The sequence below is a fragment of the Hylobates moloch genome, unplaced genomic scaffold, assembly GCF_009828535.3.
Source record: "Hylobates moloch isolate HMO894 unplaced genomic scaffold, HMol_V3 SCAFFOLD_16, whole genome shotgun sequence".
Lineage (NCBI taxonomy): Eukaryota > Metazoa > Chordata > Mammalia > Primates > Hylobatidae > Hylobates > Hylobates moloch.
Window position 1 is genome coordinate 13580212 of NW_026652291.1, and position 24959 is coordinate 13605170.

At 46.8% G+C, this 24959-nt stretch overlaps 1 protein-coding gene across 5 annotated transcripts in view; it reads left to right on the plus strand.

The window, feature by feature from the left end:
• The window catches only part of FBLN5 (fibulin 5), an 83115-nt gene that overhangs the window by 37571 nt on the left and 20585 nt on the right, over window positions 1-24959 (plus strand). For all 5 annotated transcript variants that reach the window (XM_032179859.2, XM_032179858.2, XM_058429569.1 and 2 more), the window contains 2 exons: window positions 19894-20016; window positions 23631-23747. In XM_032179859.2, the coding sequence (XP_032035750.1) occupies window positions 19894-20016; window positions 23631-23747 (240 nt within the window). The remainder of the gene's footprint in view (window positions 1-19893; window positions 20017-23630; window positions 23748-24959) is intronic.

Sequence of the window (24959 nt, forward strand, 5' to 3'; positions counted from 1 at the left end):
TCATCAGTTTGCTGTTTTCAAAAAGAAATTTTTTGCTTTGTTGCTCTCCCCTATCTCTTTCTTTTCCCTTTGCTTTTATTTCATCAATTTCTGTTTTTTATTCTTTTCTTTCTATGTTTTGGATTTGTTTCTGTTTAAATTTTTTCCTATTTTTCTTTTTTCGAGAGTCTCATTCTGTTGCCTAGGCTATAGTGCAGTGGCATGATCATGGTTCACTGCAGCTTTGATCTCCTGGGCTTCAAGTATCTGGGACCACAGGCATGTACTATACTGCCCAGCTAATATTTGTATTTTTTTTTTTGTTTTTTGAGACGGAGTCTGACTCTGTCGCCCAGGCTGGAGTGCAGTGGCATGATCTCGGCTCACTGCAAGCTCCGCCTCCTGGGTTCACGCCATTCTCCTGCCTCAGCATCCTAAGTAGCTGGGACTACAGGCGCCCGCCACCATGCTCGGCTAATTTTTTTTTGTATTTTTGTAGAGACAGGGTTTCACTGTGTTAGCCAGGATGGTCTCCATCTCCTGACCTCCTGATCCACCCGCCTCGGCCTCCCAAAGTGCTGGGATTACAGTTGTGAGCCACCGTGCCTGGCCAATATTTGTATTTTTTGTAGAGACAGGGCCTTGCCATGTTTCTCAGGCTGGTCTCGAACTCTTGAGCTGAAGTGATCTGCCTGCCTTGGCCTCCCAAAGTGCTAGGATTACAGACATGAGCGACTGTGCCTGGCCCAGTTTGTTTTCTAATTTCTTAAGCTGGTTGCTTAGCTCATTAACTGTAAGCCTTTCTTCTTTCATTAAGTCAGCACTTAAGACTACATATTTTTTTGGTGTGACCTATAAGTTTGGATGTATGGTATTTATTGCTATTAAGTTGTAAGAATTTTTAACTTTCTCTGTAATCACTTCTTATTGTCCATGATTTATTTAGTGGTGAGTTTCTGAATTTTACACATTTATGGGGATTTGAATTATCTTTTTGTTATTGATTTATAACTTAATTGCATTGTCATCAGGATATGTGGTCTTCATGATTTATTCACTTTGGTATCCACAGTGCCTAGCACAATGCCAAGAATGTAGATGTCATTTAGTAAGTATTTGCTGATATAATTGAATGACAGATGAGTGAACATCTATTGACCAGGTATTAGAAGAATTATCTCTTTCTGCTCAAATTGTCCAATCCTTCCAGCTACTTGATATTTCAAAATAACTCCGCAAATGGGCACTGGAAATATAATGGCCCCTCAAAATTATCTTCTATGCTGCTCACTCCTTTCCTCCTTTGGCCTGGGAAACAGACACTGAGTGGGTGAGTGAGAGGATACTTGTAAAACTGGTCGTGTGAGACCATCAGACCCAGTCTTATACCTAGTAGATTTAGATAATGGCTCTCCCTCTTATTTCTTCTATGATCCAGAGAAATGCATTTCTTCTTTAATAGTAATAGGCTCTATTAATACATTTTAGGTGGCATTTCTTCTAGTGGAATCTCTTATCTCATTGAATCCTCCAAAATATTCAGGCACGATATTCTCATTTTAAAAATGGGGAAACGGACATAAAGCTAGTTAGTGGAGGGGCTGGTTGGGTTCCTGATGTCTATTTTTCGTTCTGTACACGAACCATCTCCACCTCATTTTTATCACTTATAACGACAGGGTAGTAACACCTTAGACTTCCCTAAGGGAATAGAGGCAGATAAAAACTTGTGATTGAATTATACTTGTAAAAGGGTGTTTGAAGACAAATAATGAAAAATATGAATCCATTCTGCACTACTCAATATGGAGTACCTATTGAGTTAATACACATTGGTTAATACATATTGGTTAAATGAATGAATGGATGAATGGATGGATGAGTGAACAGCTCTTATTTTGATGAGTACATTTTCTGCTTTTTGGATCAACAACCTCTTTAGCATATTAAAGAAGAAAAGTGTCTCAGTCTTTTCCTGAGCCCCTAAGAAGTGCTTTTTTTTTTTTTTTTTTGAGTCAGAGTCTCACTCTGTCACCCAGGCTGGAGTGCAGTGGTGCAAACATGGCTCATGGCAGCCTCGATTTCCCGGGCTCAAGCGATCCTCCAACCTTAGCCTCCCGAGTAGCTGGGACCACAGGTGCACACCACTATGCCCAGCTAATTTTTTTCTTTTTTTCGAGATATTGTCTAGCTCTGTCACCCAGGCTGGAGTGTAGTGGCACAATCTCGACTCACTGCAACCTCCCCCTCCTGGGTTCGATTGATTCTCCTGCCTCAGCCTCCCGAGTAGCTGAGATTACAGGTGCATGCCACCACACCTGGCTAATTTTTGTATTTTTAGTAGATACAGGGTTTCACCACATTGGCCAGGCTGGTCTTGAACTCCAGACCTCAAGCAATCTGCCCACCTCGGTCTCTCATAAGTGCTGGGATTACAGGTGTGGGCCACCACGTCCTGCCCAGCTAATTTTTCTATTTTTTATTTTTTGCAGAGATAGGGTCTCGCTATGTTGCCCAGGCTGGTCTCTAACTCCTGGCCTCACCTGATCCTCACACCTTAGCCTTCCAAAGTGTTGGGATTACAGGCATGAGTCACCATACCCAGCCCCGAAGGGCCTTTTGAAGATGCCTATTTAAGAAGTCTTGAAAGAGGTCCAAAGGGAAATATTAGAACTTCCTTATTTTAGAGCAAATCTCAGGAAATATGGCAGTGTTTATATATTATAACATTTAGATAGTGCAACAACATTTATAACAATGTTTGTGTATTAAACTAATACGTATACAATGTAACAATGATGCACAGTGTAATATACATATGACATGGGACCAACTGGAAAATAAATAACTTAATTGTGCTCTTAAATGCTTTTTAAAGTAACATCAGATGAGGAGGTCTTCCGCTTTCAGGTTACCCTCTTAGCAAGTTTTCTTCCTACTTGCTAATAGGTCTATAAGGTCATCCCCTCATTTTGTGTGCAGAGGCACAGTGCGGGCATCTCCCAGCCATTTTTTTTTCGTCTTTTCCTCTTGCATCCTCCAGAGGGCCTCCTTAGCCCTGCAGAGGTAAGAGGTTTAGGGAGGGAGTAGTGAGGGCAGGGAGCCCAACTGGGCCCCAGAGCGTTCGGATTCACCAACCTTTCCAGATAGAAGAGATCTCAGAGGCCTTATTTTCTCAAACAAGCTGAGAAAGGCTTGCTGGAAGGCCACTGCGGGGCTGGCGGAAGGTTCCGGGCTAGAACCTGGCTTTCAATTCCTTCTTTATCTTTTCTTTTAGGAGGTGGGCTCCCCGCCCTCACACTCCCTTCTCTTCCTCGTCTTCCTCCTCCTACTTCTTGAGATGAAACTATTGCCAGTCTTGACTGAGGGCCAATTCTGTGCCTGGTACTGTGTTAAGAGCTTTAGTTATATGTGATTCTCACAAAACCCCATGAATTAAATACCATCGTTAATTCCTTTCACAAACGAGGAAACCAAGGTTTTTAGGGGCAAGCAAGCAACCAACCAAAAAACTTGTTTAAAATTACAAAGCTGGCCAGGCGTGGTGGCTCACGCCTGTAATCCCAGCACTTTGGGAGGCTGAGGCGGGCGGATCACTGGAGGTCTGGAGTTTGTGACCAGCCTGGCCAACATGGTGAAAGCCTGTCTCTACTAAAAATACAAAAATTAGCTGGGCATGGTGGTATGCACCTGTAATGTCAGCTACTTGGGAAGCTGAGGCAGGAGAATCACTTGAACCCAGGAGGTGGAGGTTGCAGTGAGCTGAGATCGTGCCACTACACTCTAGCCTGGGTGACAGAGTGAGACTCTGTATTCAAAAAAAAAAAAATTACAAAGCTAAAAAAATGAGGGCAGCAGGATTTGAACCAGATCTGACCCCAAAGCTGGTGTTCCCACCTGCCTGTGTTGTCCTTTGAGTCGAGTTACTAGAGGCTCAAGATGCCCACACCATAGTCCAGACCTCTTTGTTCCTGCTTCTGTCCTTCCCTGCCACCCCTTCTCCAGCTTCATCTTTCTCCCCTCCATCCCTTTCTCCCCAGCACACTACTCCCATTCCGTGATGCTTGAATTTTAATTCCTCTGTGGAGATGGGGGCTACAGAAGACATGTGGGCTGTTGGGGTGGAGTGAAGTTTCTCAGGAGCACAGGATGGCTGCTGGACTTTTCTTCATGGGGTTTTGTTTTTGATCACAGGTTCATTATTTCTTTCAGTAGGAACAGTTTAAAAAACTTAGAATGCAATCAATGAAGAAATATGTTTTGATTTACAGATATTCACTTTTTTATTGTAGTAAAAATGCGTAACAAGAAATTTATTATCTTGACCGTTTTCAAGTGCACAGTTCAGTAGTGTGAAGTATATTTACGTTGCTGTGCCGCAGAACTTTTTCATCTTGCCAAACAAAAACTCCATATCTATAAAGCAACATTCTCTCTTTCCCTTCTCTATCCGGTGATAACCACCATCTACTTTCTGTTTCTATGAATTTGACCTCTTTAAATATATCATAAGTGGAATCATACAGTAATTGTCTTTTTGTGAGTGGCGTGTTTCACTTAGTATACTGTCCTCAAGGTTCATTCATATCGTAGCACGTGTTAGAGTTTCCTTCCTTTTTAAGGCTAAACAATATTCCCTCAGGTCACTGTACCACATTTTGTGTATTCGTTTATCTGCTAATGGACATTTGGGTTGCTTCCACCTCCTGGCTATTGTGAATAATGCTGCTATGAACATAAGTGTATAGGTATCACTTCAAGATCCTGCTTACAATTATTTTGTATGTATATCCAGAAGTAATATTGCTGGATCATGTGGTAATTTTGTATTTAATTTTTGGAGAACCACCGTACAGTTTTCCACAGTGGCTACCCAATTTTACCTTCCCACAAGTGTTCAGTTTCTCCATGTCCTCACCAACACTTGTTTTTTTCTATTTTTTGTTTTTGTTTTTTGTTTTTAATTGTTGTTTTAAATCATATCAGCTGTCTTAGTCCCTTTGGTGTTGCTATAACTGAACACCACAGACCGGGTAATTTATAAAGAATAGAGGCCTATTTAGCTCATGTTTCTCGAGGCTGAGAGGTCCTAAAGCATGGTGCCAGCATCTGGTGGGCCTTCTGGCTGTGTCATAACATGGTGGAAGGCATCATGTGGCCAGAAAGCAAGGGTGTGAATATCAGCTCAGGTCTGTCTTCCTCTTCTTAGAAAGCCACCAATTCCATCATGGGGGCCCCATTCTGATGACTTTATTTAATTTTATTTACCTCCCAAAGGCCCCAGCTGTAATCAACCTAAGAATTTTAGTTGGATTTCCCACCGTTTTAATACTGTCACAGTAGCAACTGAATTTCAGTACATGAACTTTGAGGGACACATTCAAACCATAGCAGTAGTCATCCTAACAGTTACGAGGTGAGTGACTGGGTTTTAAATTAATATTCTGTATCAGGCACTGTGCTTGGAGTAGGGGCTACAAAGATAAAGTGTGGTTCCTGCCCACACATCACTCACAGTCTTATGGCTAGACTAATGTTTCTGCGGGTGTGAATACTTGCGCTGGCATCATCTGGATGTTGGTAAAAGTATTGGTTCCTGGCCAGGCGTGGTGGCTCATGCCTGTAATCCCAGCACTTTGGGAGGCCAAGGCAGGCGGATCACAAGGTCAACAGATCGAGACCATCCTGGCTAACACGGTGAAACCCATCTCTACCAGAAATACAAAACATTGGCTGGGCATGGTGGCGGGCACCTGTAGTCCCAGCTACTCAGGAGGCTGAGGCAGGAGAATGGCGTGAACCTGGGAGGTGGAGCTTGCAGTGAGCTGAGATCACGCCACTGCACTCCAGCCTGGGTGACAAGTGAGACTCCATCTCAAAAAAAAAATAAATTAATTAATTAATTAAAACAAAAAAAAAGTACTGATTCCCGGGACTCTTTCTAGACCTCCTGAATCAAGAGCTCTATATTTTTAAAACAAGCCTCCAAAGATACTCTTACGTACACCATTGGGCTAGATCAGTAGTTCTCAATTTGGCTGTACATTCAAGTAGATTTCTGGGTTCCTCCCGGGGTTCTGATTTAACTGGGTTGGGGTGGACGCCTGTGTTTTAGAACTTCCCAGGTGATTGGAATGTACGGTCAAGGCACATTCGGCGAAACACTGGACTAGGTGATTTCTAAATTCTTTCCAGCTGTAAAATTCTGCCCCCCCCCCCCCCACCAGCAGCATTTTTTTAGTTCAGCAAATATTTATTGACTTGTCTCCTCCTTTCAGGGCTCTGGGTCAGCTAGGGTGTGAGGGTCAAGAAAAGACTGGGCTCAAATAGAAGGCCTTGAGTTCGTATACTGACTCATTCATACTGACTACCAGGATAACCTTTGAGAAGTCCCCAAACCAAGAGAGGGTGATAGAAGCCTAATGAAGAAAGTCTCTGTAGAAGATGGGAGAGGTTGACTGTGCCGAATGCTGCTAAGAAGGTGTGAAGGATGAAGACTGGGAATGAGAAAGGATCGTCAGATTTGTCATCGAGGAGGTCATTGGTGACTTTGATGAGAGAGGCTTTCATGGAATAAAAGAGAAGGAAGCCTGATTGGAGTCAAGAACAGGAGGTTTGGAGGCAGAGCAGTGACCGTAGACAGCAGCTTCTAGGAAGTCTGCGGCAGAGGGGTGCAGAGAAGCGTGGAGAAGCACATTGGGTCAGTTGTTTTTTAATAGAATTTCCTCCACTGCTGCTAACACTGATTGGAAAAGCGTTTATTAAGAACTCAACTGAGCAGGCACTTAGGAGCAGACTTCTGACGCAACCCTTTAGTGTCAGTGAATACTTTATTATGGCATTTGGGTTTTTTGGTTTTTTTTTTTTTAATATGAGAGTCAAATTGTTCTGATTGAAGCCAACTCAGAGACTATCAAAGCATAAAACTTAATGCCAGTTTTTTTGCTGAACTACAAGGGGCTAGGACTAGTATGTGTGGGGCATCTCACTGGAGAAAACATTTCCTAAGACTGAGAACCAGTACCAGTTCCCACATGCAGGAGAGGATGGCTGTGTTTTTACTCCTTCTTTTCTCTCTACTTTTCCTTCTTCATCCATCTCTTCTCTTTTCCTCTTTACGATCCATTCTGCCTCCATTATCCTCCTCGTTCTCTTTTGCTTCCTTTGCTTGGCACATGATGCCTTTATAGATGGGCTCCCATCTCATCCTCCACCCCCAGCTCAGCTCTCACTGTGCACTCCTACGTGTCTGGGTGCTCCAGTGCGCTCCTACGTGTTTTAACTGCTCCAATTAAGCTCCCCCCGGCTCTCTGATTGTACAGTACCTCTCATGTCTCTGTGCCCTTGCACGTGCTGTTCCCTACCTTCTTCTTTTGGTGAACTCCTACTCATTTGTATTAGGGTACACACTAAGCCACTGTAACAAAGAGACCTTCAAAACGCTGGTTTAGATAGGAGAGAATTTTATTTCTCTCTCACGCTGCAGTCCAGAGGCAGGTGGTTTAGGGCTGGTAGGGAGGCTCAATGTGTAGTTTTCAGCTCTGGGTCCAAAATGGCTGCTCTGGCTCTTACCATCACATCTGCATCCCAACTAGAAGGAGGAGAGAAGGGACAAGGGGACTATGCACCGTTTCTTTTTAAAGGCATGACCCAGACATTGGGCATATTACATTTACTTATATCTCACTGGCCAGAACTTAGTCACATAGCCACACTTCACTGTGAGAGAGGCTTAAAAATGCAGTCTTTGGTTGGGAGAATAGATATTGGCAGATGATAGTCTCTGCTGCAGGATCCTTCTAGATCCATCTGGTGTCTTTTACTCCAGGAAGCCTGTTTCCCCTGGGAATGCCCCCATTCTTCTCTCCAGCATGACATTCACCATCCTGAGTTGGGATTACCTTGTCCCTTGTCTGTTCTCAACTAGACTGTAAACAGACAGGGCCTGTGTGTCATTTATCTTTGAATCCCTAGTACTGATACCAGTGTTGCCTCACTGGTATAGCATAAACGACTCCCGAGCAGAGGCATTATGGGCAGTGGGACTCGGGCACTGTGCCTTTATGGTGGGAGGGAGGGCAAGGGTGGTCTGGCAGGTCAGCTAGCTGGTTGGCCCCACATGTAGCTCCCTCGCCTCCCTGCCCTCCTCATTGGAGACATCCAGGAATCTGCTGGTGCCCACAGAGGGGTGGCTGGGAAAGGGCAGCCCCATTCCTCAGCCAGGTAAACATGCGATCCTGAAAAGTATTTAATCCAAATATTTATTTTAGGTTCATGTCATCGTATCTCTTAGCAAGTCCAAAGGATGATGGGGAGCAGGGCGTGGCTGTTTCAGCCCTGCACTGTTTGTGGGTGTGGCCCACACTTCTAGACTCCCAGGGCATGTGGCCACCCCTCAAATGGGAGGTGGTATGTTTCAGGGCTCTTTCTCTCTTGCTCCCTCTCCCTCACCCCTATGGTCCCAGCAGGCTTTAGCCTCTTCCCCTCGTTTCCTGGGCTTCCAGTTCCTCTTGGGTCATAGCCTCCACACTATTTTCTGCTACGCTGGGGTCGTCTGCTAGAGATGAGGAGCAGGGAGCTTTGGACCCTACTGGGGTAGAAGGGTGAGGAGAGGGCAGGGGATCGGCAGAATGAGTTGGTCTGTGACCAAAAAGTTCATATTCTCAGTCGGGCATGGTCATGCCTATAATCCCAGCACTTTGGGAGGCTAAGGCAGGCAGATCACCTGAGGTTGAGAGTTCAAGACCAGCCTGGTCAATATGGCAAAACATTGTCTCTACTAAAAATACAAAAATTAGCCAGGCGTGGTGGCACACGCCTGTAATTCCATCCATTCGGGAGGCTGAGGCACAAGAATCGCTTGACCCAGGAGGCAGAGGTTGCAGTGAGCCGAGATGGCACCACTGTACTCCAGCCTGGGTGACAGAGCGAGATTTTGTGTGGAAAAAAAAAAAAAACAAACGAAAAACTCGGTCAGGTGTGGTGGCTCACGCCTGTAATCCCAGCATTTTGGGAGGTTGAGGCGGGCGGATCACAAGATCAGAAGATCGAGACCATCCTGGCCAACATGGTGAAACCCCGTCTTTACTAAAAATACAAAAATTAGCTTGGCATGGTGGCATGTGCCTGTAATTCCAGCTACTCGGGAGGCTGAGGCAGGAGAATTGCTTGAACCCGGGAGGCGGAGGTTGCAGTGAGCCGAGATCACACCACTGCACTCCAGCCTGGCGACAGAGTTAGGCTCCATCTAAAAAAAAAAAAAAAAAAAGCTCATATTCTTAGTCACCTACTGGCCTGTTTCTCATAACTTCTTATTGTGTTGTGAAAGAGCCAGCTGGCACTTCTGCGCCTTGTCCTAGGTTTTGGGCTCCAGGAATGTGTGTACGTGAGGGGCCCCTTCCCCTAGGTCATCGTCCAGTGTCTAGACCTGTCCTCACCTGTCAGCAGCTTCATGACACACCCTGTTGTGTGTTCCCAGCCCTCTGCAGCGCCCTCACATGCTTGTTTGTGTGCCACATCTGCCCTCCTCTCTTGCCTGCAAGCTCTAGGGGGGCAGGTGATAGGAGTTCCATTTTAGACATAAGGAGGCTGCCATGCAGAAGGTCACTGATGTGCACAAGATCACCCTGGTGATTTGTGATGGGATCGGAAGTGGTGGCAGGGTCTTCTCACCACAGGCGTGGGGAGGGTGCACATGCATATTTCATGATCATGCTCTGAGAGTGACCCAGCTGGGAATGTTTGCTGCTGCTGATGGGCTGATTGAGCCCAAGGGCTGAATTTGCACACCTGGGTATTCTCACGGCCAGCTTGAAAAATAGGTTTCCTGGGTATCCCCTGAGAGGTCCTGTTGATGTCAATTTTCAGGCCAGGAAGGTTTATCTTTTCCCTTCTATGATGCTCCCCCTCTCCTATGATTGTTGAGAATAAAGTTCTTTCTCATCTGGGATGTCAAGCTGTCCTGGGAGGAAAGAGGAAACATCACTTACTCCATCAGGCCAAGCACTTTGCTATGGACTGAATGTTTGTATCCCCCCAAATCCATATGTTGAAGCCCATTATCCACAATGTGAAGTTATTACAAGGTGGGGCCTTTGGGAGGTGATTACGTTTGGATGAGGTCACGGGTGGAGCCCCCATGTTGGGACTGGTGCCCTGATAAGGGGATGAAGAAACCTGAGCTTTCTCTCTGCCCTGGGAGGGCTCTCACCAGAACCTGACTGTGCTGCTTACCTGACCCTGGACTTCCAGCCTCCAGAACTGGGAGAAATGAATGCCTCGTGTTTAAGCCACCTAGTCTATAGTATTCTTGTCAGAGCAGCCCCACAGGACTAAGACATGCATAGTATGTTAGAACTTCTGGAAGTTGAGGACGCTTTCAAATCAGCCCTGGGCCGTGGCTAGGGTGGGACTAGGCCTCCAGGCACTATGAGCCTCAGCCTGGGGCTCTGTGGGATTTGGAATTGTCAGCCAATGTCCACTAGATATTCTTCATCCTCTGGGAATGAGAGATGGGCCACAATAAGGTAGATGGTGGACTTGTCTCTTCCGATGTGTCTGGTGGCTTAACTGAGTTTCCCTCTTGCTTTCAGAAGAGTCTTAGAGTCAAGTATCTTCATTTCCAGTATAATTCGCTTTAATACTCTCTAGTATGCCAGGCACTGTGTGGGGTGCTTAAGATGTGATTGTGAATAAGGCCCTTTTCCTGCTTTCAAGAAACTGGAGGTTCCGATGCATGTGGCTAACTATATTGTAGGAAGTGAACTGCTATAAAATTAGACGTGCTTTGCCCATACGTGAGTAGGAAAGTAGGCTTAACTCGCAGTGTTGCCAAAGTATAAAGCGCATGCCATGAGGGTTCTAGGCAGGAAATGTAAACTTGCCATTTCTGTGTTTTGAGGTGGTTCTGGAGGTTTAATGTTTAGGGCACTTTCACCAGGGAAGGATTGGAGCTGCCAGACAGGTGATGAGGTTATTACAATCATTTAGAGAAAAGACAGTGAGGACCTGGTAGGGGATGTAAGGAAAGTGGGAAATTTGCAAGATTTTCAGAAGAACTGCCTGGCCTTGGCAATTGTATGAGAGTGGGACGTGAAGGGAAGATTTAAGGATGACTGTGGTCTCTAGCCTGGGCCACTGGAAAACGGTGGCACTGTCAACCGAGACAGAGCGCTGGGAATGAGCACTGTTAACCGAGACAGAGCGCTGGGAATGAGCACTGTTAACCGAGACAGAGCGCTGGGAATAGAGCGCTGGGAATGGAGCGCTGGCGTGGGGAGCAGGTGGGAGGGGCAAGGAGTTCACAGACTATGATACAGGTCAGGATGGGTGAGGAATAGGCTCAGAGGGAATGAGAAGGAGGCGCCCTCAGGGTGGGGAGATTACAGGAGTCAGGATCCATAGCATATAGAAACTGTGTTCATGAGTACTCAGTTAAGACAGGGATGCTGTGTGCTGGAGGAAATATGTTGTCCTTTCTCCTCTTGGGATCTTTTGTACTTTTTGTTATCTCTTTATGGATAGTCAGGGAATTGAGTTCATAGGAAATCAAAACCCCACTGGTGATCTAAAGGGAGGAGAACCTTCTGGAAGCACACAGTGCCCTGCTCAAGGCATTGCAACCGTAGGCACCCAACCACTACAGGGTGGAGTTAAAGAAAGGCTCTGTCCGTACACCAGAAAAGCATTCTGTTTTGGCTAGACTGTGCTAGAGTCTTTAATAAGACTCCAAAAATAACAACTCTGTTATAACCAGCAGGCTTTATCTTAGAGAGAGAAGAATCCAGTTAAGAATCACTGCTTGATTTTTTTCCCCATTAAAAAAAATAGTTTCAACTTTTATTTGAGATACAGGGGTACATGTGCAGGTTTGTTGCCTAGGTATTTTGTGTGATGCTGAGGTTTGAGGTATGATGGATTCCATTACCCAGGTACTGAGCATAGTTCCCAGTAGTTAGTTTTTTGACCCTTGCCTCCCTCCCTTCCTCCTCTAGTAGTCCCCAATGTCTGTTATGGCCATCTTCATGCTCAGTTCCCACTTATAAGTGAACATGCTGCTTGATTTTTGAAAACTTAAATTCCCTCTTAGACTCTCTTAAATATTGCAGTTACTTATGCACCAACCTAATAGTTTCTGAAACTCTGAGCAGGTTGCATGGATACAGAACCAAATACCACTTGGAACAGTCTAGCACCTTATTACTCAAAGTGTAGTCCCTAAGCCAGCAGCATTGGCCTCATGTGGGAGCTAGTTAGGATCGTAGAATCCAGTGAATTAGAATCTACATTTTAACAAGATCCCCACTGAGTCATACACATATTAAAGTTTGAGAAGTATTGATTTGGCACAGTGGATTTTAGATAGAGTTTTGCATTGGATTCATTTAGGTAAAATGTGTCATTAAAATAACACAGCTTTCCAAGCCTCAGCCCCGGAAATTCTGATTTAGTCAGGCAATTCTCTTGGGTAACCAGATTTGGAAACTATTGGCTTCTAAAGATTCCAAAATCTCTGTCGATGGGCAAATGGCAAAAATTTTAGTAAATGCAAATCTCGTTTGAACTCCACGTCTGTTTGCTTTATGTTCACGATAATGGCCAAAGCCTCATGGCTTTTTGGAAAAAACAAAAACAAAAAAAAAACCCATGTCTAGATTGACATTAGACATGACTTGTCGTCCCCTTCCTCTCAGGACATCTTGATACATGATGCTCAAGAGGACATGTGATTCCCCTGGCCCCGTGGCAGGGACCATACACTGGCAAAAGTTGAATGGGCTTGGCCAATTCACTGCCTAGTTTGAAAGCAACTAAAGTCAGCTGATGTTTACCAAGTGCTCTGGGGATGAAAGTAATTACCCAAGAGCCAAACGATGTGATCTCCATTAGTTGCATAGTTTGTCTCTGTAGAAGATCATAGCTTGAAGGGGCCTTTCAGAACTCTCCGCCAGCTCTCACTTTAGGGATAGAGAAAGAGAATCCATGGAGAGGTTGGGACCTGGATTCCAGCTGGTTTCATTCAAGAGGGAAGGATATTTTGTTGTTTGGAAAATGGACCACATATTTGTTGCCTAATCAGAGGCGCAAAATGAACAAACTTTGTATTCCATGCTTAATCTCAAGTGTCGGGGAAACTGCTGTAAACACAAAAAGATCTGGCTCCTAGTGATTGGCCGGGACCGTAAGACACATGGAGTGCAGATGTCCTAGGAATTCGACAGCGAGTTCTCCAACGCTGAGATCTTTAATTAAACAGGTGTTTGGGAAGTAGGTCCTGTGTAGCTTCCAGCCTTGGCTGGGCTTGTCTTGCTGAAAAATGGCACCGACCCAGCCCAGCAGCAAGCCTGAAACTGGCTTCACTTGGAGGCGTAGGAATGTGCCATTGTTGTTTTCTTCTTTCTTATCAAGCCCCATTAGCTTGAGCAAGGAAGGAACAAAAATGGGCTGGGAAAACATGTTATTTCACTGGGTAAAAATTTACTACCAAGGAAATGATTTTTGCCATATCCAAAAATGGAAGAGTGGAGGCCTTGGAAAGGTGTCTTCCAAGGGCTCTTGGACAGCTTTTCCCTGTGTCACCTAGTGAGAATGTTTCCCTTTGGCTGATGGCCGTTCTCACACAAGAAGAGAGATATTCGGCTGACGTTAGGTACACAGGCTCACAAAGTCAGACCTTGCCTGTTCACAGTATTGGAGCAAAGAAGGCACGGGAAGAGGCAAGAATCAGGTTGTGAAAAGGTTGATCATACATGGCCATTAGACACACGTACCTTTATGCTTTTGGATGCCTACAATTATAGAATCATAGATGGGCCCAGAGATGCCTGGGTGCAGAGGTGGAGATGGAGACTCCATGAAGGAATGTACCCTGGCTTTCCTTACCTCTTGTCCAGATGCCCCGCCATGTGCCTGGGGCTCAAGGGGGAGAAGTCCCTGGCTTTGGCTGTGGTTGAATCACAGAACTAACCGTGCTTATAGCCCATGAAACCCCTGGGCTGTCATCCTGGTGTCTTTAGTGAATTCTAGAACTGCATCTGCAGGAGGCAGAGACCAAGCTTCTTCTATCTTCCACAGCTGTCAGAAACAGCACCTCCCCGGGGAAGGGAGCTATGTGCCAGGCAGTCAGGCTGGCACGTGTGCTCCTGTTAATTCATGAACTCTCACATCTACCTACGAGGCAGGCTACATCAGCCCTGTTGCAGAACACCCAAGGATCCAGTAAATTGCCCTGCCTTATTTAGTTATCAAATGTGGGAGCCTGGATTCACACCCAGCTCTGTCTGCTCCCAAAGTTCTTATTCTTTTACCTGCTAGTCTTTTCTGAGGAGTTCTCAGCCCTTTGGTGTATTTTTCTTTTAAACTTTGGTGCTTGGAGAATGACCTAGAAAATGTTCTCCCTATGGGCATGGGGAACCATTAGTGTTTTGTTTTGTTTTGTACAGTTTTTAAAGGACATTTTATTTCTGTTAGAATTTGTGTTATGAAAACAAAGTACTTTCAACTTTCAGGAATAAATGCTGAACTGTAAACACATGTATATATATAATATGTGCATTCAAATATAACAAATAGCTGTCATACATATGCATGTTATTTATATTTGAACATATTTATGCATATTTAATGTGATATATTAAGTCTGTTATAACTGCCTATAGAGATTTTATTTAATAATCTGTGAGTTAATACTAAGATCGTACTTGGAACCATTACGTTTATATGGGACAGAAAAGTGGGTTGTGTGATGTTTTCTGAGAACCAGCCCACTCCCAAGGGGAGGACATAAAATGGGCATAAATCAACAATGTAATACCCACGAAGCTGTCTGAGAACTCCATATAGTGAAGGAGAGGAGTGCCAATCACCACTGGCTTCCTCTGCAGAGTCCTGCCCCAAGGACTAGAACAGTCAGCAGATGTGTGGGCTGTGGCCCCTTCCTGTGCTGTCCATGAGTCAGAATGGAAGGTTCTGTTCATGTTGTCGTCCCCGAGATTGTTGGACTGTTGTATTTTGATGTGTTGAGGCCAGTTTCTTCATCTGGTGCTTTTGTAAGATCTTTTCTGTACTTGAAGGATATTCTTTTACTCCTTTAAAACACACCAGCCTGAGGGACATGCCTTTATTCCCCTTGTCCTTGCATATCTGCCCACATGAAGCTTACTGTCTGGCTGGGGAATGTGCGACATAGCTAAGGGTATGAAATCCTAAAAGAGCTTCCCGAATATGTAGGCCACTGTCCTGGGGCCTGAAAGCCCTTTCTGTCTATGGCCTCCTTGGAAGGCAGTGAGGAGGTGATATTGATGGGTTTTGATGACTTTCCTAAGTGAGCAGTTGTTTCAGGTTGAGAAGGCCACTCTGTGGATGTCTCAAGGGAGAGGTGCCAGTGCAGGTGAGACTGCAAGATCAGCAGAGCTGTGCTGCTTGATGCAGATGGCGACTTCTTCCTGGCAGGGGCAGTGCTGGGCCTTTCCAGGTTCTGGGAGAGTTGGTGAGTGCTTTCCTCCAGTTGCCAGGGTGCTGGTCATCTGGGCAGCAGATAGACATTGCCTCACCTGGGGAGAGCCAAGCCACGGTTGCTGTGGCAGAATCCTCCAAGTGCCCAGGCACCTGACTGGGGTGACAGCACCCAGGAGGGAGCAGGGAGATGAGAGGACTCTCAGTAAAGTCTGCTTCTGGTACCATACAGCGGGAGGGAATATGCTCGATGCCAGCTCTTCCAAAGGTCCTGGAGGCTGGGGAGGACACACACACATACACACACACACACACACACACACACACACACACACACACACACACACACACACACACACACACACACACACACACACACACACACACGAACATACAGCCACTGTAGAGCATAAAGAATGAATGAATGGGGGCCGGGCACGGTGGCTCATGCCTGTAATTTCAGCACTTTGGGAGGCCGAGGTGGGCAGATCACAAGGTCAGGAGATTGAGACCATCCTGGCTAACACGGTAAAACCCCATCTCTACTAAAAATACAAAAAAATTAGCGGGGCGTGGTGGCAGGCACCTGTAATCTCAGCTACTGAGGAGGCTGAGGCAGGAGAATGGTGTGAACCCGGGAGGCAGAGCTTGCAGTGAGCCGAGATCGCGCCACTGCAGTCCAGCTGGGGCGACAGAGCGAGATTCTGTCTCAAAAAAAAAAAAAAAAAAGAATGAATGAATGAGTGAGCAAGTGAATGAATAAAGGATTGAATGCACCCAGCATTCTTTTGTCTTAGGGGACTCTTCCTGACTATTGCGCAGGAAAGGAAAGCAGACCCTGTTTTCACATGAGGATACTGACACTTGCTCAGGTTGTCATAGCTTGTACTTTTCCACTGATGCAGAAAGGGAAGCCCTGCCAAAGAATGTCCTTGGAGTGATTCAATGTATTTTTCCTTCTGTGATTTAAGTCAAATGTATTTAATCTAAGAAGTTCCGCTATGAGCTGGAACGTGTGATGAGTCTTTCAGCCTCCCCCAGAGGAAGCCCACCGTGTGAACGCTTCCAGTTTCAGCTCCATCAGGTGTGAAGCTGACAGTGGTTGGCATGGTGGTGGCTGTTTTTAAAGTACACACACCCAAATGGGCCTGTCAGCTAGTTGGCTGGAAAAACCTTTCTGGGGGCTGCAAGGGATTGATGTTTGCCGTTCATAGGTTCATTCATTCAATAGTTATTGAACATTTACCAGGGACACAGCATTACCCCAGGTGTGTTTTGAGGCTATAAAGATGAGAGACTCCCCCCCAAGAAAACTTCAGGGACTTATTGACTTCTCAAAATATAGTTTCCCATTGACAGTTCATTGAACAAGTTAGTGAAAATTAAAACTTTAATTTTAAAATCTGTATAAACAAAATTGTTGTATAACTGAGTTAATTCTTTTTTTTTTTTTTTGAGATGGGGTCTTGCTGTGTTGCCTAGGCTGGAGGTCAGTGGTGCAATCTCGGCTCACTGTAGGCTCAACTTCCTGGGCTCAGGTGATCCTCCCACCTCAGCTTCCTTAGTAGTTGGGACTACAGGTGTGTGCCACCACACCCGATTAACTTTTTGTATTTTTAGTAGAAACAGGGTTTTGCCATGTTGCCCGGGCTGGTCTCAAACTCCTGGACTCAAGCAATCTGCCCACCTTGGCCTCCCAAAATGCTGGGATTGCAGGCATGAGCCACTGCGCCTGGCTGAGTTAATTCTTTAGTTCAGTAAAAGTGCTGGAGTTTTTAAAAGAGTGAACTTCAAAGATTTTGATTCTCGGCCTGAATACTTTGCACACATGCCCATGATGGGGTCCTTTGTGCCCTTCTGAGTCCAGCCTGGCCTGCTGGCATGCGTCTGGTTTCTCTCTGTAGGACTTGGCAGGCACATTGTGTGGGACGCAAATTACGCAAGCACAGAGGCTTGGGAACTTGCTGCCACCAAGCCTCTCCAGTGATTCTTCTCCTGTGTTGGTCACCCTCACCCTTCATTCCCCCCAAGGCAGGAAAAAGAACAGAAATTCCTAAGGCAGTGTTGTTCCCAGGACACAATTGCCATCCATCACTCCCTGCTGGGAAAATGTAAATACGCACCAGCCGATAGTAGCACTATTTATTGTCATAGACTTCACTGTGCATTTGAGCAGGAGCAGCTTCTGGCCAAGCATTATTCACCAGCTCCCCTGGGAGGCTATGCTCGGTGGGTAGAGCTGGATGGAAGGGAGGCAACGGGGAGGCTGGAGTCCTTGCAGCTGAGAACAGGGCTGGGTCTTTGCCACTGAGGCTACACATGCTCGACATCAGGGTGGAGTGGAGGCTGCCGTCATCTTGGCACCAGGTTCTTGGAGGTTGTTCATGTTTAGAGGAGGGAAAGCCACTTCCATAGGATTCCCAGACAGCTGTCATTTTGGGGTAGGGAGGGGACTGATCAGCGTTGATGGTGGATTTGTGGCCATATCACCTGAACCCGAGGGACCACTGCTCACCCAGTTGAATGTTTTACTGAAGCGCACAAAGCCCCGTGCTACACGAGGCCCTTGTCCTCAAGGAGCTTACACTTTTGCGTCTTAGACACCCCCATCCCCACCATACGTATTCAAAGAAGCCAACTGAATGGATGATGATCAAGTCTGCAATCTGCAGTGTCAGGAGGCAGACAGCGTGGGAGTGGGGTCAGTAAAAAGCAACAAAAGCTCAGCCCTCCCTCAGCCCAGTCTGCCAGCTCCCCCCTGAATCTTCTTGGTCCTGGGTGGTGTGACCTCTGTCAGACCTGCACGGAGTAGACTTAGAGTCAGGCAGGCAGGGAGGCCTGGACTCAGCTCTTGGCTTGGTGCTTATTAGCTCTTTCCACTCAGTTTTCCCATCTGTAAAACGGGGATTGTGAGCCCACCTCGCAGGGTGGTGTGAGAGTAAATACAAGTAACAAGGTAGGTGTCAGGCACGTAACATAGGCTCAGTGAATTGCAGCTTCAGTATTACTTCTGACTGCACGATGGTCCATTCGGTGAAGGTGGAAAAAAGGTGTAGATGAGCAAACCCTGATGCAGGAATGAAGAGGGGAGGGAAGGTGACCCACCAAGGTGCAGGCGAAGGCAGGGCTGACGAGGAGAAAAGGTGTTGGGGTCCTTTGGACCAGGCAGATCCAGGAGGCACCGTGGATCCTTGTGGAATAAATTAATATTTAATGAAAAGTCTCTTCCTTTAGGTCAAAGTGAGAGTGTGGCATCGGGAGGCCCATTTCAGGATCTTGGGCGCTCTCCCCTAAAGTGCGGTGCAGAGGAGAAAGGGGAGGAGGAGGTTTCAGTTTCAACAAACAGTTTTGAGCACTGACTCTCCGCACCAGATGGCTCGGGAATGGCCGTGAATATGGCTCGATATCTGTGCTCTGAAGCTCTAAGTTAAGAAGGGACCGAGGTGGATATAAGTGTCTTCATGCCACCAGACAGATGGCAGTGGGCTCTAGAGCAGCATACAGAGACTTGTCTGAGCAGAGGACAGACAGAGATTAGCCCCAGGAACTCTGGAGTGGAGCAAAGACGGGAGAGCTTCAGACCGAAAGATTTTCATGGGTGAATACCATTAAGCAACTAGACTGCCAGCTTCTGTTGGCAGGGAACTTTTTTTTTTTTTTCTGTTTTTGAGACAGGGTCTCACTCTGTCTCCCAGGTTGGAGTGCAGTTGTGCCATCTCGGCTCACTGCAAACCTCCACCTCCTGGGCTCAAGCGATCCTCCCAGCTAGGTCTCCCAAGTAGCTGGGACTACAGGCGCATGCCACCAGGCCCGGCTAATTTTTTAATTTTTAGTAGAGACGGGGTTTCACCATGTTGCCTGAGCTTGTCTTGAACTCCTGAGCTCAGGTGATCCACCCATCTCAGCCTCCCACAGTGCTGGGATCACAGGCGTGAGCCTCCCACAGTGCTGGGATCACAGGCGTGAGCCTCCCACAGTGCTGGGATCACAGGCGTGAGCCACAGGGCCTGGCTGCGGACATTTCCTTCACTTCTGTTTTGTTCTCAGTGGTGTTTATCACAGTCCTGTGCACACGGTAGGTACGCAGCAGGCCCCTGTTTAACATATGAATGAATAAGCCTAATACAAAACGGCTTTCTAAATCAAGTAATGGTTATTGTCAAGGTGGTGCACCTTCAGAGAGCAATGGCATAGGATGGCAGAAGGATGCCTGAGGATAAGGGTTCCCTTCTTGGCCATTTCCCTTTGTGGATTTCTGGTGAGCAGACTAGCTCAGCCTTCAGTAGAGGTCAGTGTCTCCTAGAGGTGCCCATCAGGGAGGTGCTGCCACCTCCTTGGGTGTAACCTAGCGACCTTATCAACTGCCTCCCAGCCAAGACAAGCAAGCCACTGGCACCCCTGGTGGCTCCAGGGCTCTAGATGGATGTGAGTGACATTCTTTGGACGATGTCTGTGTTACAGATGTGGACGAGTGTGCAACAGATTCCCACCAGTGCAACCCCACCCAGATCTGCATCAACACTGAAGGCGGGTACACCTGCTCCTGCACCGACGGATATTGGCTTCTGGAAGGCCAATGCTTAGGTAACAGCTCTCTGGGGGGTCACAGGGACTCTTGGAAGTTAACGGTTGCCAGGGGCATTTTGAGGTATGGGCATAGCTGGCTTCCTGAGTGTAGTAAGCTTTCCTTTGCCCAGGAGGGCGGGAGGGGTGGAAGGCTATTGAACTCACATGTGTAACCACCCTTGAAAATCAATTGCCATCATCACCATCTTGTCATCATTATAGTTTTTGAATGTATTTACTTATTTTTGAGATATAGTCTCACTCTGTCACCCAGGCTGGAGTGCAATGGCACAATTTTGGCTCACTGCAACCTCTGCCTCCTGGGTTCAAGTGATTCTCCTGCCTCAGCCTCCTGAGTAGCTAGGATCATAGGCATGTGCCACCACACCCAGATAATTTTTGTATTTTTTGTACAAATAGGGCTTTCGCCATGTTGACCAGGCTGGTCTTGAACTCCTGGGCTCAAGTCATCTGCCCGCCTCAAAAGTGCTGAGATTACAGGCGTGAGCCACCACGCACGGCCTTGAATGTTTTTTTTTCTGTTTTTTTGTTTGTTTGTTTGTTTTGTTTTTTTGTTTGTTTTTTGTTGCTCAGGCTGGAGTGCAGTGGCACGATCTTGACTCACTGCAATCTCCACCTCCTGGGTTCAAGTGATTCTCCTGCCTCAGCCTCCTGAGTAGCTGGCATTACAGGCGTGTGCCACCATACCCAGCTAACATTTGTATTTTTTGTAGAAACAGGGTTTTGCCATGTTGGCCAGGCTGGTCTCGAACTCCTGGGCTAAAGTGATCTGCCTGCCTCAGCCTCCCAAAGTGCTGAGATTACAAGCGTGAGCCACCATGCCCAGCCTCAAATATATTTTTTAAGGGCTATAGTTTTGGATGTATTTTTTAAATTTGATTTTACCTTGACTTTGTTCCTGTCTTCACGAAGTTTATATCCAGGCCAGGAAGTGAGAGAGGTGAGGATGATTTTACTTTAGTTAGAAATAATGCTAAGAGAAGGGAACACTTTCGCTTAGTCACAGAAATGTGGCAAGTCTTGAATGTGGATCAGTAGATCCTGATCTTACATCAGTTCCTTTTAACACCCTGTCTTTGCCCTTCCCCCCCGATGACCACACCCACCCCACCGGCCATGGCCTTCCCTTTTTTACTCCTGAAGAGTCAGTCATCACCAGTTGAGAACTGCCTTTGCAGTTGGCATCTGCTGTCTGATCTTTCTGTTTATTTTACTGGAGGGTTATTTTCCTTTCTTCCCCTCTAGTTTTGGGTTTAGCCAAGTGAGTGAATTCATAGCAAACTGTAGCTGTTGCTTCAATTTCTAATTCTAGGGTGTGATTTCTATGCTGTGTTTTCTAGAAAAGGCCCTGCCGGTTTAAATTCCCTAAGACACGATTCTGTTGCCTGAAAGTCAGTCCTGGAGGAGCTGAGAAACAGATCCAAACAAAATCATGGAAACAAAGAAAAGCTACCTCTTTCCAAGTTTCTTGATTGAGGCTGAGTGGGTCTGCCCTCAAGCCCCGTCCGAAGCATCCTTGAGGCCTAGATGGGCTAGATTCTCCTTTCCAGGCTTGCACGCGGGCGTCTGTGAATATGACAGTCGCTGTGCATTCAAACCAACCTCTGCTATAATGGAAAATTTGATGCTACTTATTTGAACATAAGCAGATCAGTGAGAGAGAGTTATTTGTACAGGAACTTAATATGTCGAATTTCAGAGCTGGAAAGGATGTTGAATATTATGTCATCCAACTTTTATAGCATCGCAGACTGAGACTCAAAGAGAAGGAACATTTTAGACAAAGTGAAAGTGAGTTGGGTCTAACTTCCAAGTCTCCTGTGTCTCAGTCTAGTTTTTCTTTCCCACCACAAGGGGCGCTGGAGTGGTAGGGGGAGACCGGGATATACTAGCCCTGTTACAGAAACCCTCTGATGTGAGGGGTGCCAGCAACTCGGACATTCCTCTACCTGGGAGGGTTGTTCTCTTCCTGGGAGCACGGAGCTGTGGGAAGGATGCTCATAGATGCCTAGCATGGTACCATGTGGCCCAGCCACTCATATTCACATCTGAAAGGAAGAATTCCCCTAATTATGGCTGAACTCCTGCCCTCCCCTGGCTAAACTCGCCTTTCCCTTTCAAAACTCAAGTTCCATAGCCACACACTATCTGTTCTGTGTACCACTGGAGATGCTGCTTTTGCAGAAAAATGAGGGGTCGGGGGGCTGCCTTTTTTCCAAGGTACCCCTAGTGAAGGGTACCCTCTCCAGCGCCTGCTGCCTGTCTGGCCTTGGTGATGTGCCCAACTGCACTCTGGGAAGAAGTCAGGGCCAGCCACTGTACAGCCAATGGGCCTCTGTGCAAGAGCTGCCCTGCACTCAGGGGCAGTGCAATGGGCCAGGTTAGAAGTAGCCGGGACTTACCGACAAAACAGAATCATAGGACAGGGCACAGAATCTGAGAAGGGCTGAACAATAGGGAAGGGATCAAGATGGATCTGGGAGGTGGAGTCCTTCCTGGCAGTAGGTAGAAACCAGGCACAAGGACTGAGGCTCTAAGCCGGCCTCCAGAGTCCTGGATGGCCCCTGGTTCCAAAGGAACGGAGGGACCAGGGAGGAAACCTGGTTAGATTGGGGGAGGTGGGGATAAGGACCAGTTCCAGCTACAGTCAGATCAACTGGTCACAGCAGGAACCTGTATTGGTGCCATCTTGGACTCTGCCAGGAGGCTGGTGATTTCATTCACTACCCTTACCCCACAGGACTGAATTCTCCAGCCCATTATCACATCAGCTTGGGGTGTTGAGAAGTGCTTTCCCAATGACATCAGGCTCCCCATTGATGGATACATATTACAGGGAGGTCACATTGCCCAGCTCTGCTCAAAGGATCCATTCACCCACAGTGCCGCCACTTTCCCTGGCAAGGCCAGCTGTGGCTTGGAAGAGGTGTGTTTATCCAGAGTTTTATGTTCACTCTGGTGCAAGGAGGAGATTCAGGGTGAATTCCAGCGCCCTCATGTTACTGGATTCATGGGTCTCCAGGGTCATGCTGCCCAGCTCGTCCTGGCCTAACTGGCTCTTGTTCCTGACAGCTGGACGTATTCATTGTTCATGCAGCTGGCAAGGAGCCTACTGGAGTGATGCTATGGATTCTTCTTACGTGTTAAGAAGAATCCCGGGCAGTGGAGCCTCTACATGGAATCTTCGAGTTGAATCTTAACATTGGATAAATCTTAAGAGCTGGGTAATCTTAAATCTTAGAGCTGGGAAAAATTGGAGAGTCCATCTTGGATAAACCTTAGTGTTGAATCTTAGAGCTGGGTAAAACTGGAGAGCTCGTTTTGCCCAACATCCCGCTCGAAGCAGAAATTTCTTCTGCAACTTTTAGGATGGGTTCAGGTATTTATGGGACTGAGATGGGTCGAGGAGGGGAAAGACGGTGGGGAGACTGAGCATTGTAATCGAGACAGCATCACCATCCATGACACTCAGTAGGCACTTTCTTGGCTCCTGTTCCCGTTTGCTTCCATTCATGATCCTGTTTGGGAAGAGCATGGCAATCATGCCACGCTAGTGGGGGCATCATTGAGTGAGGAGACCTGTCTCACTTTGCTTGCATTTCTGTTTCCAGACATTGATGAATGTCGCTATGGTTACTGCCAGCAGCTCTGTGCGAATGTTCCTGGATCCTATTCTTGTACATGCAACCCTGGTTTTACCCTCAATGAGGATGGAAGGTCTTGCCAAGGTATGTGACATGCATGATAACTTGGACATGATATGAGACACTAGCTGCAGCCTTCTTCAGTGCCTGGCAGCTTATGTTTGTGGGAAACACTGCTGCTACAGTATATTCCCGTTCCTTGTCACTGCCCACCCATCCCCATTACTACAGAAAACCAAGACCTGAACCTCGCTATGTGAAGCATCTCAAAAAGTGCTCTGAATATGGCTGAGGGTAGGACCCCAATCCTCCACTGGCTGGGAGTGTAGTTTCACGGATTCACTTCTTTTCTGTGTCTGCTATCCAGAAGTAGCCTTGCTGGCTTTCTTGCCTAATCAGAAATTTGGTTGCATGTCCTATAGCCTAAGTTCAGTTCCTGAGGCCTGAGGAGGGTTGGTCAGGGTCCCTGACCCTCCATGAATCATAAAATAGACACATTCATGCTAGGCAGGGGTGTCGTGGGCAATTCTGAGGCCTCTCGCTATACTTTTCCCTCCAACCTGTGCCAGGATGGCCTGTTCCTTAGCAAAGGGTCTGGTGGTGGTGGTACTGTCTCCTGCTACTCAGCATGCCCCCACAAAACCAGACTGAAACAAAGGCATTTTCTGGTTTTCACATGATCATTTGAAATACTGATAAGTAAGAAAAACAAGTTGCATGCCTATTGTGGTTTCCATCTGAAAGTTTCTTCTGCTCAGGAAGTGAATGGGGGACTTAAGACCCAAGGAATTAGCACAAATCCTGCCTTGGCCCCCGACTTCCCCCTCAACTTCCAGCTCCCGGCCCAGGCCTCCAGCCCCTGGCAGCTGCTTGGCTCAGGCTGGAGTTGGAGGCAGTGCTGCAGACACAGAATGAGGTCTTTGTCTGGAGACCTCAGGCTTTGCAGGGCCCATTTCCTTGTTTCATTCACCCTTGGAGTTCTGGCTGGCAGGCTCCTGGCCATCGAGTTTGGAGGATATTAGGTCTCCTTTACTTTAATTGTATCTAAATCATCGGTAAATAGGAAGGCATCAGTGTTAAAGAGTTTGATCCTGGATTCTTTCTAAGTCTCTCCTCCAAAGCTTGTTCTGCTAATTGTTCCAAGAAGTCTGGACTGTGTTCCTCATGCCAAAAGAGGTCATTTTCTTCCGAGAGTAGACGCCAGGCCAGGAGGTTGAGGAAGCGGATAAACAAGGGCCCTTCCTTCCCACTGGAGCAGGAGGGGGCGCCTGGCTCCCTTGCTGCTGTGATAAGCGG